The 15,997-nt window shown below is 41.1% G+C and overlaps 2 protein-coding genes across 3 annotated transcripts; one reads left to right on the top strand and one right to left on the bottom strand.

Moving 5' to 3' along the window:
* The first annotated feature begins 372 nt into the window (after positions 1–372).
* Positions 373–5,137, top strand: LOC124276748 (heat shock 70 kDa protein C-like). Its single transcript, XM_046712400.1, has 2 exons — positions 373–662; positions 1,705–5,137. The coding sequence occupies exons 1-2, from the start codon at positions 540–542 to the stop codon at positions 2,338–2,340; spliced, it is 759 nt and encodes a 252-aa protein (XP_046568356.1). The 5' UTR covers positions 373–539; the 3' UTR covers positions 2,341–5,137.
* Positions 5,138–6,403: 1,266 nt separating this feature from the next.
* LOC124276747 (endoplasmic reticulum chaperone BiP-like) lies at positions 6,404–15,945 on the bottom strand. Of its 2 annotated transcripts, XR_006898650.1 has the most exons (9): positions 15,783–15,945; positions 13,940–14,136; positions 12,239–12,470; positions 10,991–11,238; positions 10,147–10,301; positions 9,500–9,735; positions 8,991–9,140; positions 7,537–8,239; positions 6,404–7,181 (listed from the first exon to the last, which is right to left on the bottom strand). XR_006898650.1 is itself a non-coding variant. In XM_046712399.1 (8 exons), the coding sequence occupies exons 2-8, from the start codon at positions 14,089–14,091 to the stop codon at positions 7,595–7,597; spliced, it is 1,818 nt and encodes a 605-aa protein (XP_046568355.1). In that variant the 5' UTR covers positions 14,092–14,136; positions 15,783–15,944; the 3' UTR covers positions 6,404–7,594. The 2 variants fall into 2 exon arrangements, 1 of the variants encoding a protein (XP_046568355.1); XM_046712399.1 differs by having other exon boundaries at positions 6,404–8,239; positions 15,783–15,944.
* Between the last annotated feature and the right edge of the window lie 52 nt (positions 15,946–15,997).

Genomic DNA, 15,997 nt, shown 5'->3' with positions numbered 1-15,997 from the left:
TAAAGCTGGAATTCGACCTTCTTTGGAAAGTAGAATGATTTAGAGATGCCGATGTTTTCAAGGTCCGGGTAGGGATTTTTATAAAGCTTAGTCTCACATTTTAGCATCATGAATGTTTCCTTTGCATAATAGGCAATGAAATGTATTTTATTACATTTTACCGCAGGGGTTATTACAATTTGCCGCAGTTTCAGTTATTACAATTTGCCGCAGTTTTTATTACAATTTACCGCGGCTCAGTTATTACAATTTACCGCGTTTTTTATTACAATTTACCGCGGTATTACATTTTACCGCGGTGTTATTACAATTTGCCGCAGTTTATTACATTTTACCGCGTTATTACAATTTACGTATTGAGCAAAAGCTGCCTGATGTTCTCTGACCAGTCGGTTGATAGTCGATGGGTTACAAGCAGTATCTCTTAATACACAATAACTAAGGTATTGAGGCAGTTGAATGATGATGCATCATCATATTATATCTAATTTGTTTACTTTTTCTTTTGTCAGGACCTGTTCAAATCAACTTTGAATTATATGCAGTCGGCTTTGGATGAGGCATATCTGAACAGGACGGATATCCATGAGATTGTTATGGTCGGAGAATCAAGTGAGATACCCAAGATTCAACAACTGGTGAAGGAGTTCCTTGATGGGAAGGTGAGTCGACCTCGGTGATATTAGAATCACTTCAGTGTCAGTTAAATTCAATAACATAACACTGTATTGTGACTTGCAAGACTGGACGTGTTTTAGCTGTGTTCGTTATATAGGTTCAGGTAGGTTAAGCGATACCTATTTACAGTTAGAGTTGACGGATTTTGGTTGGTGGAATAATACTTGAAGGTCAAGATCAGTTCCAAGAAGTCTCATCCATCCACTCACTGGCCATCTAACGTGGTTCAGGTACTGGGTATGTGACGAGACACGACTGCCTTGAGTACAGGTTGAGCATTGCCAGCACTGTTAGGTTGGTGGAATAAATATTCCAAAGTAATGATCAGTTCCCTGTAGTCTCATCCATCCACAGACGTGGTTCAGGTACTAAATACACGGCTACCTTGTGTACAGGTAAAGCGGGCATGGGATGTAGAGGCTAAAATTAACTTGATGTCTGAATGGTCTTCGAGCCCTGAAACAGATTTCGAAGTACAAATGGGCCCAAAGTCATTACGTTAGGTCGTGCATTTCGATACCCTGGCAAACTGTAAAGTCTTTCCACATTAACCACATTCACATATCTTTTATGTATATTTTTCACATACCTGAGAAGCATACGTTTGACATATACGTATCCATAAGTCCATTGTGTATAGTACGCTTCACATGTCTAGTTTTGACACGTCCATTATGCAAGTATTTGACATGTCCATTGTGAATACTTTTACGTATGTATTTAACATACTTTTCACAAATCCATTATATATTTTTTGACATGTTCATTCTACATAATTTAACATATTCATTTGTGTACCATATGTGCCAACTGTTGTTTTTATTGTATGCACTGAAGACCATTGTGTTATACTTTGATATACCCGGCATGACATATGATAGACGGCAATTTTGGTTTGATATGGCCTGACACTATGTGTACGTACCTGCAGGTTGATCAATTATTTCACATGTGGGTGGGTTATGGGTGTGGTCTCTGTGGTGAGTCATTACAAGGGGGACGCTTACTCTCTGACTTGTATTCCAGGAACCAAACAGAGGCATCAACCCTGAAGAAGTTGTAGCTTACGGAGCCGCTGTTCATGGAAGAGTCATGGCTGAGGATGGCGACAACGACATCATACTCTGCGACTCCAGCCCATTGAGTCTCGGAATTGAAACCATTGGCGGCGTCATGGCAAAGGTCATCGGGCGTAACTCATTTATTCCCACCAGGAGAACAGAGCAGTTTACAACAACAGAACACGACCAGGATGAAGTGACAATTCGGGTCTATGAAGGCGAGAGGGCCATGACAAAGAACAACCTTTTCTTGGGACAATTTGACCTTACAGGTATTCAGCCTGCGCCTAGAGGGGTCCCTCTGATTAATGTTACCATTGAAATAGACGTGAACGGTATTGTGTACGTAACAGCTGAAGAAATAGGAACTGGAAATAAGAACAACATTGTCATTAAGTATGACGTAGCGGAGAGGCCTTCTCCTGAATATTTGGAGAAGATGATTCAGGATGCTGAAGAGTTTGCTGATGAGGACAAGGAGATGATGGGGAAGACGGAAGCCGAACTCAGAGCTGGGGATAAACGGACAAGCAGGAAGGCTGTGAGAAGGAAACCCATCTTACCAGGTGACCCGGAGATCGTGTCCCGTGATGAGCTCTGAGGGAAGAATCGGAACAGGAAGATGAGACAATAATACTGGAAACTAAAGACACATGGATGTCGTGCGGATGGAACCACTGCATCTTATAATATCGGACAACTGAGAGAATGTTTAACGTGAAGAGATTTAAATATCTTTGGAACTGAATCAATATGGAACTGGTAGGGATATAGTGTGTATTGCCTGTTGGTATATGTGTCTGTGCGTGTATGTGTGTCTGTGTATCTCCCGCTGTGTGTCTGTTGTGTGTGTGCGTGTATGTGTGTCTGTGTATCTCCCGCTGTGTCTGTTGTGTGTATGTGTGTCTTTGTATCTCCCGCTGTGTGTCTGTCGTGTGCGTGTATGTGTGTCTGTGTATCTCCTGTTGTGTGTTTGTTCTGTGTGTGTGCGCGCATCCCTTCATTTAAACTGTGAACTGATGAAATGTTTCACATGTCCTGGCTTTATATAGAATATATTGTTTGCTGAGACGACGCATAATTTAGTGGACCACCACACAAGAAATAATCATTGATAAGTAATGAATCAAGTAATGAATGAAATTGTGACATAATGAAAGAAGGAATAATTTAATTAATGACTGAAGTAATGACGTAATGAATCAAGTAATCAAAGACGTAATGAATAAGATAATGAAGAGTAAAGAAGTAATGAAAGAATGAAAGATGAAATGAAAGAATAAAGGCAGTAATGAATGAATGGATGGATGAGTCATGTTTATCTAAACATATAATTAAGTAACAAAGCGCAACATACACACAAACACATGCATATATACAATATGGGAATTGTTAGGTTTTTTTTAATGAAAGTGTTATCAGTTGTTCAAGCATGCACATAATATATTTTTATGTTTTTATCAATGAATGAATGGAGTAAAGAAATAATGGATGAATGAATGAAGTAAAGAAGTAATGAATGAAGTAAGGAGTAATTGATGCATGAGGTAAAGAAGTCACAAAAAGATGTAATGAATGAATGAAGTAAAGAAGTAATAAATGAATGGATGAAAGTAGTAATGAATGAATGAAGTTGAGTATGACGTCATACTGAATGAATGAAGTAAAGAAGTACTGAAGGAATGAATAAATGAAGTAGAGAAGTAATGAATGAATGAAATTACGTAGTAATGAATCAAGGTCTACCCTTCGATTGCATGCATGTGTACATAGATGAATTCCCTACCTGCAACTGTAAGACCAGAATTGGAAGATGAGACAGTAGTGCTGGAAAGTAAAGACACATGGATGTCGTGCGGAAGGACACACTTCAACTTATACTATAAGACACCTCTGAGAACGTTTAACGTGAAGAGATTTAAATATCTTTGGAATTGAATTCATAGGGTAGGGAATGAGTGTGGAATTGCTTGTGGGTCTATGTGTCTGTACGTGTGTATGTGTGTCAGTGTATGGACATCTCCCTTCGTTTTAAACTGTGAAGAAATGAAATGTTTCACATGTCCTGGCTTTGTACAGAATACATTGTGTTTGCTGAGACGACGCTTAATTTAGTGAACGAGTCTGATGGGTTCTAGCATCTAGCCTTACGCCAAATATGAAATAATTAAGTAATGAATGAAGTAATGAATGACGTAATGAATGAAGTAATCAAGTACAGAATAGAGTAAAAAGTAATGAAAGAATGAATGATGAATGAAGTAAAGAAGTAATGAATGAATAGATGGATGTATGTATGGATAAGTCATGTTTATGTAATTATATGATTACGTAGCAACATACTCAACATACACACACGCATATGCATTATACAATATGGGAAGTGTAAGTAGTTTTAATGAAAATGTTATTAGTTTTTTAAGTATGCACATGTATTTTTATGTTTTTATTAGTAAAATGAATATAGTACAATTGTAATGAATGCATGATATAAAGAAGGTATGAACGAAGTAATGAATGGAGCAAAGAAGTAATGGATGAATAAATGAAGTAAAGAATGAATATGTGAATGAACGAATGCTGTAAAAAAGTAATAAATGGATGAAGGAAGATGTAAATATTAAATTATGAAGCAAAGAAGTAATGAATGAGTGTATACCATTCAGGTCCGAATACCTGCCTGTCTAATAGAAGTTGCCACGTGATGTACCTGCAACTGTAAAACCAGCGTAAAACCTCGTTCAGTCCATTCCATAAAGCTGCGAAATATACATGAAGTTGTACAATACTCCAGTTGATCTTGCTATGTCATGTACTTTCATCGGTCCGTTCTGTGGTGTGCAATCCTCTGTTGTATATGTGACCTGGTAATTTGTATCAGTTGCAGGTGAAGCAGGGCGTGAAGTCATCCCACAGAAGAGATCATAACCTTGTCAGTATGCTGACTGGGTATACATTTGTGATATGATACATTTGTCTTAACTGTCCTATTTTCTGATAAAGTTCACGATTAGTGGTTAGCTAAATGGTGTTCTGTTGTTGATATCATCAGGTTGATTACAAAGCTAGCATTGTCTTTATGTACAACCACATACTGACAAGAGGGCACACGCATACGCACACGCACACACGTCCTTGTGAAAGTGCTTTAAGTTTAAGATCAACCTCTCTCCGACTCTCCCTACCCCTCTCAACCCCCCATCCCCAATATCCACCCACACCCCGATATCTCTGATGATGCCCAAAAGCAAACACACTACGCCATAAGAATAATAGATGTCTGTATGTCGTACGTACATACTACCAAGCTGCTTGTGAGCGTGTGTAAATTATCGTTGTCTGTAGTTTATCTTATGACAGAAGTTATTGTTCACGGTTTGTCCACACATTGAGTTATTCAAAAACTCAGAGCCATACGATGTGGCCAGAATATATTTTCTCTCTTGGTAGAGGAAACACACTCTTCTGTATGCAATAAACGTGTTTCCCATTTTGAATTTGCATGCCATTATTCATATAGGATCACCCTGCTTACTGAGTTCTGATTTTGAACGTAACATGGTTGACATGGCAGTCATCTTTGGACTACCCAGTTTTAGTGTCAAGGGAACCACGCTGCGCATGTCCTCAGACTACAGGCTAAACCTTGACCATAGACTGCATTTCTCCAAACTAAGGCTTCAGGCGAGATGGGTACAGTGTGGACAATAGGCTGCATTTCTCCAAGCTAAGCCTTCAGGCGAGATGGGTACAGTGGGACCATAGACTGCATTTCTCCAAGCTAAGCCTTCAGGCGCGAGATGGGTACAGTGTGGACCATAGACTGCATTTCTCCAAGCTAAGCCTTCAGGCGAGATATAGGTACAGAGTGGACCATAGACTGCATTTCTCCAAGCTAAGCCTTCAGGCGAGATGGGTACAGTGTGGACCACAGACTGCATTTCTCCATGCTAAGTCTTGAAACGAGAGGGGTTTAGTGTGGACCATAGACTGCCTATCTCCAAGCTAAGCTTTGAGGCGCGAGAGGTATAGTGTGGACCATAGTGTGTTCTCCTACACGACCCTTCTTGTTTAAATTAAATTCACAATCACCCTAAACTATTCTAGGCGTCTTAATAAAGAGGCAAATGATATATAGCAATGTAAACATCGTGACATGTAGACAGAAAGCTCAAACAGTTCATACAGCACTAGCCCACATCAGTTACACCAACACCCTAAAATGAAAATGACAAACATGAAGAACCCAGTCATTCAGTATCTTGTGTACCCTCCTTGCGCGTCCAAGACACAGGTGCACCTTGTTCTCATGATCCTTATCAAGTTCATAAAGAAAGCTTGGGAATCTCATTCCTATTCCTCTGCTAGAGCTCTGCGGAATCCTGGGAGATTCACTGGTCCTGGGTGACGTTTGTATACACGTCGACCGAGTTCATCCCTTCCCTCAATTGGGCTGAGGTCTGGCGAGCACACCGTGCTGCCTTAGGAATTCTGTGACAATCCTGGCCCTATGAGGCCTAGCGTTGTCGGCTTGCAGTTAAGAGGGTCGACCATAAAGGCCATGCATAGCTTGCAGGAATGGTACTGCTAACGCCCCGATGACGCTGTCCGTACGATTACACATGTGTATATTTTTATCATTTGTTTTCTACGTCACACACGTCTACATTTATAAATCTTTTATTTTGTTCCTGACACACTTGTAAATGTACACACTCATATATTTTCTACATCACACACGTGTAAATTTACAAATCATATAGGTTCTACATCATACACTTGTAAATGTACAAATCATATATTTTCTACATAACACACGTTTAAATGCACATATCTTTTATTTTCTACATCACACACTTGTAAATGTACAAATCATATATTTTCTACATCACACACGTGTAAATGTACAAATCATATATGTTCTACATCATACACTTGTAAATGTACAAAGTTTCTATTTCCCACATCACACACGTGTTTGTGTACTCTTCGTTATTTATATATCACACATGTCCAGGTGTAAATGAAGAAATATTTTATTTTCTATATTACACACATGTACATATACACTCCTTGTATTGTCTACACCTGTATACCAAAATCTAAATACACAAATGAATGTACAAAAAATGTATAGATAAACTCTTCTCCTGGACAAACATGATGATTCGTTTGACGGGCAGGACTGAGAAAGTGTTTCATTAATGGGAAGCCCCATACCATTCGTGACCAACTCGTGTTATTCCGGGACAAGCCGAACAGCGTCCTGGAGGTTACGGAAAGGGCCGAGTGGTGACGAATGGCCTCATACAACACATACACATATATCAACTGAGCTATCTCTCACCTTCGCATTATGCATAGCATATGTCGTCGGTACAGAGCTAGGGATATAGATAAAACTCTCAACCATCCATTATCGTTGTAGTGTGTCCTTCCTCACTCTCTCTCTCTTTATTCATGTGAATGTAGGCCATCGGCCCATGATACAAAGTTATATATTAGCAGCCTTTAAGCTGCAGCGATGACAATTATTAGCAGAGAAGATGAACATGGCAAGATTTCTTAAGACCAGTGGACTATCATTACTCATCAGGCGGTTAAACTGACACAGGGTTGGATGGGTGGAACATCGACAGGGAAATCATGATAAGAAGTGCATATCAATAAGAAGTCGTACTCATTTTCTACATAGTTACAGGAACACATTTCACACAATCTTATTCAGAAATTTCTTGATGATTCAACACCAAAACTTAATATACATTGAGAATATAAATAAGTTTCCCCTCACAACATCCATGCATCTTTAGTTTCCAGCATCATTCTTTCATCTCCTTGTTCCAATTCCTCCCTCAGAGTTCGTCACGGGAAACATCCTCCGGGTCACCTGATATGATGGGTTTCCTTCTCACAGCCTTTCTGTTCGTCCATTTATCCCCGGCTCTAAGTTCAGCTTCCGTTTTCTCCGTCATCTCTTTGTCTTCCTCAGCAAACTCCTCAGCATCGTGAATCATCTTCTCCAGATCTTCAGGCGAGAGTGCATCTCCGTGGAGGTCCTGAATGGCAATGCTATTCTTATTTCCCGTCTCTACGTCCTCGGCCGTGACCGTCAATATACCATTCACGTCTATCTCAAATGTAACATCGATCTGGGGGTCCCCTCTCGCCGCTGGAGGAATTCCTTTGAGTTCAAACTTCCCGAGGATATGGTTGTCCTTCGTCATGGCTCTCTCGCCTTCATAGACAAGGACCTCCATCACATCCTGGTCGTCCTCTATTGTTGTGAACTGCTGTGTCTTCTTGGTAGGAGTGACTGTGTTCCGACTGATGATCTTTGACATGACGCCTCCAATGGTCTCGATGCCGAGACTCAAGTGATTGATTTCTATGATATCAAAACATTCATCCTTGGTCTCGTCGTAGGTAGCATAAAATGCTGCAACAAGGGCTGCTCCGTAGGCTACTGTCTCTTCCGGGTGAATGCCTTTCTTTGGTGCCTGGAATACAGGAGCCACAGCGTTAGCCTTGACCCAGGGAACTCCCAGGCAATACACATGGGTGGTTATTCCCATGTATGTGAGACAGGAACTGTTCAAACATGACATTGCATCGCTGGCAATACAAGGTGATTGACGAGACAGTATTCTTTTCACCTGTCATCGGGGCTGCGTTCGAAAGAGTGAATTCATTATGAGGAAAATAATGAATTAGGAACATGAGATGATATATCTTGTTTCGTGAGACACTATGCTAGCAAGAAGTATAATCATCAGTCGATTTAAGTCTGTCTAGCCATCAGTACCTATGCGCCGGTTGGATATTTGTTTGTTTTTGTTTAACACCGCACTCAGCAATCTTCCACTTAAATCGCCACGGTATTGAAATAATCGAGTCTGAACCAAACAGTCCCGTGACTACTGATGCTGCACTCAGCAATGTCCCAACGATATCTGGTGGTCTGTAAATAATCGAATCTGGACCAGACAATCCAGTGGTTGACACCATGAGCATCGATCTACGCAATTGTGATCTATCTACGGAATGTGTCAACCAAGACAGCGAGTCTGACGACCTGATCCCTTGGGTCGCCTCTTAGCCAAGCACGGGTAAATAAAATGGTAAATACATGTAATTCTAACCCGGATCTTCACTGGTGTGGAGAAGTCACAGAGCTGTGCAACTTACTCCTCTACGTTTTGAACGTAGCTGATATGCGATTCGTTTTGCGAACGATGTTATGTTGCTCACCTTCCCATCAAAGAATTCCATGGCCAGTTGCTGAACCTTGGGTATCTCACTTGCTGCTCCGACCAGAACAATCTCGTGGATGTCCGTCTTGTTCAAGTATTCCTCTTCTAAAGCGGACTGCATGTAGTTTAAAGTTGATTCAAACAGGTCCTGACAAAAGAAACCGTTATTTTAAAAGGGTTCATATGTAAATGCAATTGGGACACGATGATATGTGTCAACCAAGTCAGTGAGCCTGACCACCCAATCTCGTTAGTGGATCCCTCTTTCGACAAGCATTGGTTACTGAAGATCAATTCTAACCCGGATATTCACGGTTCAAAAGAATGTCTGCAACTTACCACCACTGCAATACCTATGTTATACCTATGTTATACTTATGACAATATTGTAATACTCCACCTGTATGACCAAGCACCATAATAGTGCATGTATATCACCTCACACCTTAATATGATCTAGCATCTGCAAGCACGATTATGTTATTCTATCAGTATAGCTGTACGTACTACGTACAGTTCCTCCAGCTTAGCTCTAGTGAGGTGTTCGGAGAAATCATGGCCGCCCATAAGAGACTCGATCTCCACCCGAGTCTGATGCTGGGATGACAGGGCTCTCTTCGCCTTCTCCACCTCACGACGCAGTTTCTGGATGGCCCCGCTGTCCTCCAGTAGGTCCTGCCCCGTCCTCGTCTTGTATTGTTTGATAAAGTACTCTATCAGTCTCTGGTCGATGTATTGACCACCTGACAGAGAATGTATGGAAGACATGTAATGCCATATACAATATACGGCACTATGTTGTATTGTCTTAAAAGTGATGTTATTTGTTGATAGAATAGTTTACACAAGAGAATAAATGTAGAGCAAACAAATTGGTATAGCGATGCTACGACAAACAAATTATTGCATGTTAAATAGACATGTGAGGAATGTGCAAAGCAATGATGGTATTACTAGTGTTCACATTGGTCAAACTCATCTGGATGAATCTGCGATTCGATCATATGATCATAGGTTCCTTGCTCGCCTAAGGGAAGTAACTCTACACAGTGACCACGGAGGATCACCTGTACCTATCATGTCAGTAGCCATGTGTTGCAGTAGGATGAGATCCAGGTGAACTACGTCGGCAGCAGCACTGTCCACATCCTTACCTCGATGCGTGTCGCCATTGGTGGCCACCAACTCGATAACGCCATTGTCGATGGTTAGGATTGACCCTTCAATCGTTCCCCCTCCCAAGTCAAACACCAGTACGTTCTTTTCTCCATCTAACTTGTCAAGGCCGTACGCTATAGAGGCAGCAGATCTACAATATACATGTTTGTATTAGGATCATCAACATCATCATCATCAACATCAACATCATCATCATCATCATCAACATCATCATCATTATCATCATCAATTCATATCAATTTATTAATACAGATATTGATGTCTCAGATTAAATAATTTCACCATTTAACTGAACGAGTTAAATTACTTGGTCGCTACATGAATAATAGGCCTTGTGCCAGGAGCTGATAATTGACATATTTGTACCACTGAGAGGGACCAAAACTGTTTATATATTCCTTTATGACTCTATAAATAAAAAAAGTATGATGGCCATCTCAAATTGGTAGCTCAAACTCAAGAGGCTAAATCAAGATGGCCGCCAAATTTGAATGGTAAGTTAAACATCATCTGCCTCACTCAAATACTCAAATATATACTACCAGCGTGTTTATATGCACTTGGGAATTGGATTTCACCAAACTGTTAACAACGTTATCATAATGTTATATGGCCGAAAACAGTTCGCGAAACACTGAAGGCGAAGGGGTGGGGTGGGGGTGGGGGTTTGCACCAGGAATGGGCTTCACACATTTTCCCCATGTGGGCATTCGAACCCGGTTCTTCAGCGTGACGAGCGAACGCTTCAACCACTAGGCTACCCCACTGCCCCAGTGATATAGATGTAGCGTTGATAGGAATATACATCACAATACTGACGGTTCGTTGCTAACACGTAGAATGTTCATCCCAGCCATGGTGCCAGCGTCTTTGGTTGCCATTCTTTGGGCGTCGTTGAAGAAGGCAGGGACGGTGACGATGGCGTGGGTGACGTTTTCTCCAAGGTAGTTCTCTGCTATCTCCTTCATCTTCGACAACACCATCGCTGCGATCTCCTCGGGAGCGAACACTTTGCCCTCTGAGCCAACTCTTACTTCTATGTACGGCTTGTTTTCCTTGTTTATTACCTGGTGGATAAACATGCATTCTTCTTTGACCAAATCTGATTGTTAATCTCTTGTTTATTACCTGGTGGATAAACATGTGTTCTTCTTTGACCAAATTTGATTATTAATTTCTTGTTTATTACCTGGTAGGTAAACTTGTGTTTTTCTTTGGCTTTGGCCCGTGTTTAAAAACATGTATTCTTCTTTGACCCCGTGTTTATTACCTTTATTACCTGGTGATAAACATGTATTCTTCTTTGACCAAACCGTAACCTGGCTCACCTGTATATTTGTGAGTTAGTGAAAATGGTTTTACGCCTCTTTTAGCGATATTCCAGCAATATCACGGCGGGGGATACCAGAAATGGGCTTCACACATTGTACCTATGTGAGGAATCAAACCCGGGTCTTCGACGTGACGAGCGAACGCTTTAACCATTACGCTACCCCAGCGCCCATTTTTCATACAGTTCCGATAGGCATTACATGAAGCCTTGACACACATTACATGAAGCCTTGACACACATTACATGAAGCCTTGACACACATTACATGAAGCCTTAACACATTACATGAAGCCTTGACACATTACATTACACACATTACATGAAGCCTTGACACACATTCATGAAGCCTTGACACACATTACATGAAGCCTTGACACACATTACACGAAGCCTTGGACACATACTAATACATGAAGCCTTGACACACAGTACATGAAGCCTTAACACACATTACATGCAGCTCTGATATATCTTGGATTGTACTGATGCTGTGGTTTCCACTCGCCTTCCATACAAGACATATAAAACTCGCGTAAGTAATTACAGTTAGGTAGACCAGAGTGGCGCAGGTCTTATTTAACTTGAAGATTTCGAGGCCAAAATTTTGACAGGATAGTCTTGCGATCACCGTTCAAAATACGCAATTTTTTCTGTGAGATGAGCGTGAGCGCACGCACGCACACACACGCACACGCACACACACACACACACACATATATGCATATTCCACCTACCTTGAAAGGATATCGTTGTATATTGCGCTGCACGGACGGATCATCCCATGTGCGACCAATCAGACGTTTGACGTCGAAGATGGTGTTCTCGGGGTTTGTGGTCATTTGGTTCTTAGCGGCGTGTCCGATCAGTATCTCCCCATCCGGGGTGAACGCTACATACGAGGGGGTTACCCTGTTCCCCTGTTCATTGGGGATGATCTCAACATGATCGTTCTCACCCACAGCTACACTGAAAGCACAAAACGTTAACATTTCAATGTTTTTCACTTGAATGTATACCATTTCCTTGTTAAAGAGAATACGTTAGCTATGTATTTTGGCACACTGGTGATCAGAGAGTACAGTGAGGTTGTCCGTTTATTTATTAACCTCTGCCAGAATCTCATATGGTCGTGGTTCGAATCCGTGGGTGACCCCAACTATGATTCTGTGATTTTCTCACCATACTGGGCATTCGTCCATTGCGCAGGGTCATCTCAGGACAAATGATGATTTATAGTTTATTGTCAATAACATATCTTCGTATAGAAAAAAACAACAGGTTTTTTAACCATTATCGAATCTTACACATGACCATCCTCTATAATCTCCAGAGTATACGTTACGATCACTCTCCACTATACCCTGGATGCATCCACGGCTTGGTCCGATAATTATATTACCTCCGTTTGCTGGCTCAGCATCCAGGGTATAGTGGAGAGTGATCGTAATGACACATGACTGACGTTCGTTTGTTTGTTGCTCCAGCTACCGTACGTACGCTTCTAACATTTACGAAGATAGATGCGCGTGCCTGACGTCCATAATTCCCAAACACAGTGACGTGTCCTCGGAAAAATTAGTTTGGCGATTAAAATTACAACAAACTTTACTTCCGATCCTATTTTGGACGAGATCAATTTAACTTTAAGACACTTCATGTACTAATGGACCAAGTATGTATGGATGCTATCTTACGTTTCCTTCAGTCACAGCCTGTCGTTTATCTAGACAGACGTCCAGTGAAATGAAAGGAGAGGACAAAATGGCTGCTAGCCACACAGTCAATCCAAGATGAAATCAGAAATCAGAACTCAGAAATATTCCAGCAAAAAGACGGCTGTCTGTAAATATTCGAGTGATTGATATCATGAACATGATCCGACGTAATTTAAATACAATGCAATCATCAGAGTGACCCAGCCTAACTACAACATCACCTTTTGTCGCCTTTAACGACCAGCAAAGGTTGTTTTGGACCTATTCCTTAAGCCTACACATTCCGAAACCTATGAATACACAGTGGCAAAATGTAACATGTTTTATTTGGGATTACATTTTCTCAGTTAAGTACAGATTCTAATTAGTACGTTTTGGGTTGAATCCCATCAGGGATTCGAACCCACACCCTCAGAGTCAGGCGCCTAATCGCCGGTACACAAAGTCGGCTATCTAACCCACTCAGCCATCGCGGTTTCCACCAAACTGGAAGTCAGACAACTGTTAATATAACTAGAATCTCTTTTACTGAGAATGTGAATGTTACACTGAAATCTGCCTTTCTGGTGCCTGCCGTTGAGAACAGCTTTATGTGTACAGATGGGCGTATCGCCATAAAATTTATTCATTTATCCGAAGTGTTTTTCATTGGGAATGGTGCAAATGGATTTTGTTTAAAACAAAATACGACTGAGTGTGGACCAATCAAAAAGGACCTACCAGGTATAGTCTGTTCCAAAATCTATTGCTATTACAGTTCGTAACTTCTCGGTGTTGTCGTTAGTGGAGGGTGTTTCACTGTTTGTAACTGCTTGCACGGGACTGCATGTTGCCCCTAGCAACAGCGCCACGCACATAGCCTCTGCGTACATGTGACTGTTACCTTCACGTAGCTCGCAGTAACAGCTTCTTGTATTCTGAAAAAGATTTCCATGGTGATTATACATGTGACAGACAGTGTGCGAAATAGTTTCCAAATGTTGCTAGTCAATCAGGGTAGCTATGCCTGAAAGTTACTTGCCCACAAAATAATTCACTCGCCCGAAATGTGAATGTTGACACGGGTTTCATCATTAAGCTGCTAATGTGGATGATCATTTTTACCAGGCCATAATCTTGTACGATTTAAAAGTTTATTATATCCTAACAAGTCAGAGAGAGTGATATATTTCCAAAATGACCCCATGAAAATTCACTAGCTAGTCGGGCCAGTGACTGGAGATTTACTGGCCCGACTGGATTTTCACAAGTCACAGGCCAACGGGCTAGTGGCTATTTCGCACACTGGTTACAGTCGACATTTTGGAGAGATGCATGTCAAATAACATGAGACTACATCTTTATTTTGTTTTCTTCACGCAGAATTTAAATCAGCAATATTTCGCGTATTTCTGGAAATTGGATTACTAAGTCCAGAGTCGAAGGGGCACGATGGCCAATATTTGGAATATTAATTCAGTATAATAATGAAGGAAAATGGCGGAAAATACGTAGAGCATTTATCATCTGTGTTTTCACATGGATAATATTAACCGATTAAAGGAGACTAGGTTATTATTTCATATTTTCCAAAACACGAGTGATGCATTCTATTGATGGTGTTCCCATTACTGTTACCCTTTTAAGAAATAAATCCATCAAAATGTAACATACAAAATGCGCAGATTACCTTACGTTCATATTGTGCGTAGTGATGCATATCTCCTTGACATATTCATTCGTTGAGTGGGCGGTGGATCGGGAGTAGCCTAGTGGTTAAAGCGCGCGCTCATCACGCCAAAGACCCTGGTTCGATTTCCCACATGAGTACAATGTGTGAAGCCCGTTTCTGGTGTCCCCCGCCGTGACTTTGCTGGAATATTGCTAAAAGGGGTCTAAAACTAAACTCCCTCCCTCATTCATTCGTTGAAAAAATGTTCCTTTTACTTAAAAGACACTTGATATCCCTGTATCTCCGATCACTGATATCCCTGTATCCCTGATCACTGATATCCCTGATATCCCTGATCGCTGATATCCCTGTATCCCTGATCGCTGATATCCCTGTATCCCTGATCACTGATATCCCTGTATCCCCGATCACTGATATCCCTGTATCCCTGATCACTGATATCCCTGTATCCCTGTATCCCTGATCACTGATATCCCTATATCCCTGATCATTTATATCCCTTTTTATACATTGTCTCCAACATCAAAGTATACATGCTATTTGAATGTTAAAACAATTTAGTTCATCAATATCATCAATACACGACTAGTTTCACCAGTGTTGTATCCTCCCGTAACAAGGATGTAAACTGACTCAAGAGATTCAGTATCCACCGTTTCCGTTAAGGAAACTGCCTCGTGAAAATGTCGTTCATGCCGTTGGAGTTAGTTGTGATTGACAAAAGCGGGGTATGAGACAAATCCCGTAAAGCCCACATCCTCCCTAACAAATTATGATGAAGAATTACACAGTCCACACAGTCAACATATTTCTTTCGTTTCGGGTACGATCCTAATTTTCACTAGTACCAGCATAACAAGTCAAATGCCGCGTTAAAATTAGTACACTTACCTCTGCGAATGAAACACAACTGAAGATGGTGGTGACTGCTGCTTCGTACTTGCATCATCTGTGCGTTTTCTCCAAAGATATTAGATCACAAACGTAGCGCCACGGTTATTTCTACAAATTCATTGTCAACAATGAATAAACAGCAGCCTCTATAAGCTGAGCCTTAATGCGACTAGTTCTCCACACAACACACCTCTAAGCAGCGTGGCATACAT

The sequence above is a fragment of the Haliotis rubra genome, unplaced genomic scaffold (genome assembly GCF_003918875.1).
Source record: "Haliotis rubra isolate DU_JTF1 unplaced genomic scaffold, ASM391887v1 Scf2123, whole genome shotgun sequence".
NCBI classification, from domain to species: domain Eukaryota; kingdom Metazoa; phylum Mollusca; class Gastropoda; order Lepetellida; family Haliotidae; genus Haliotis; species Haliotis rubra.
Note: the sequence above shows the minus strand (reverse complement) of the source record. Positions and strands in the feature narration are given on the sequence as shown.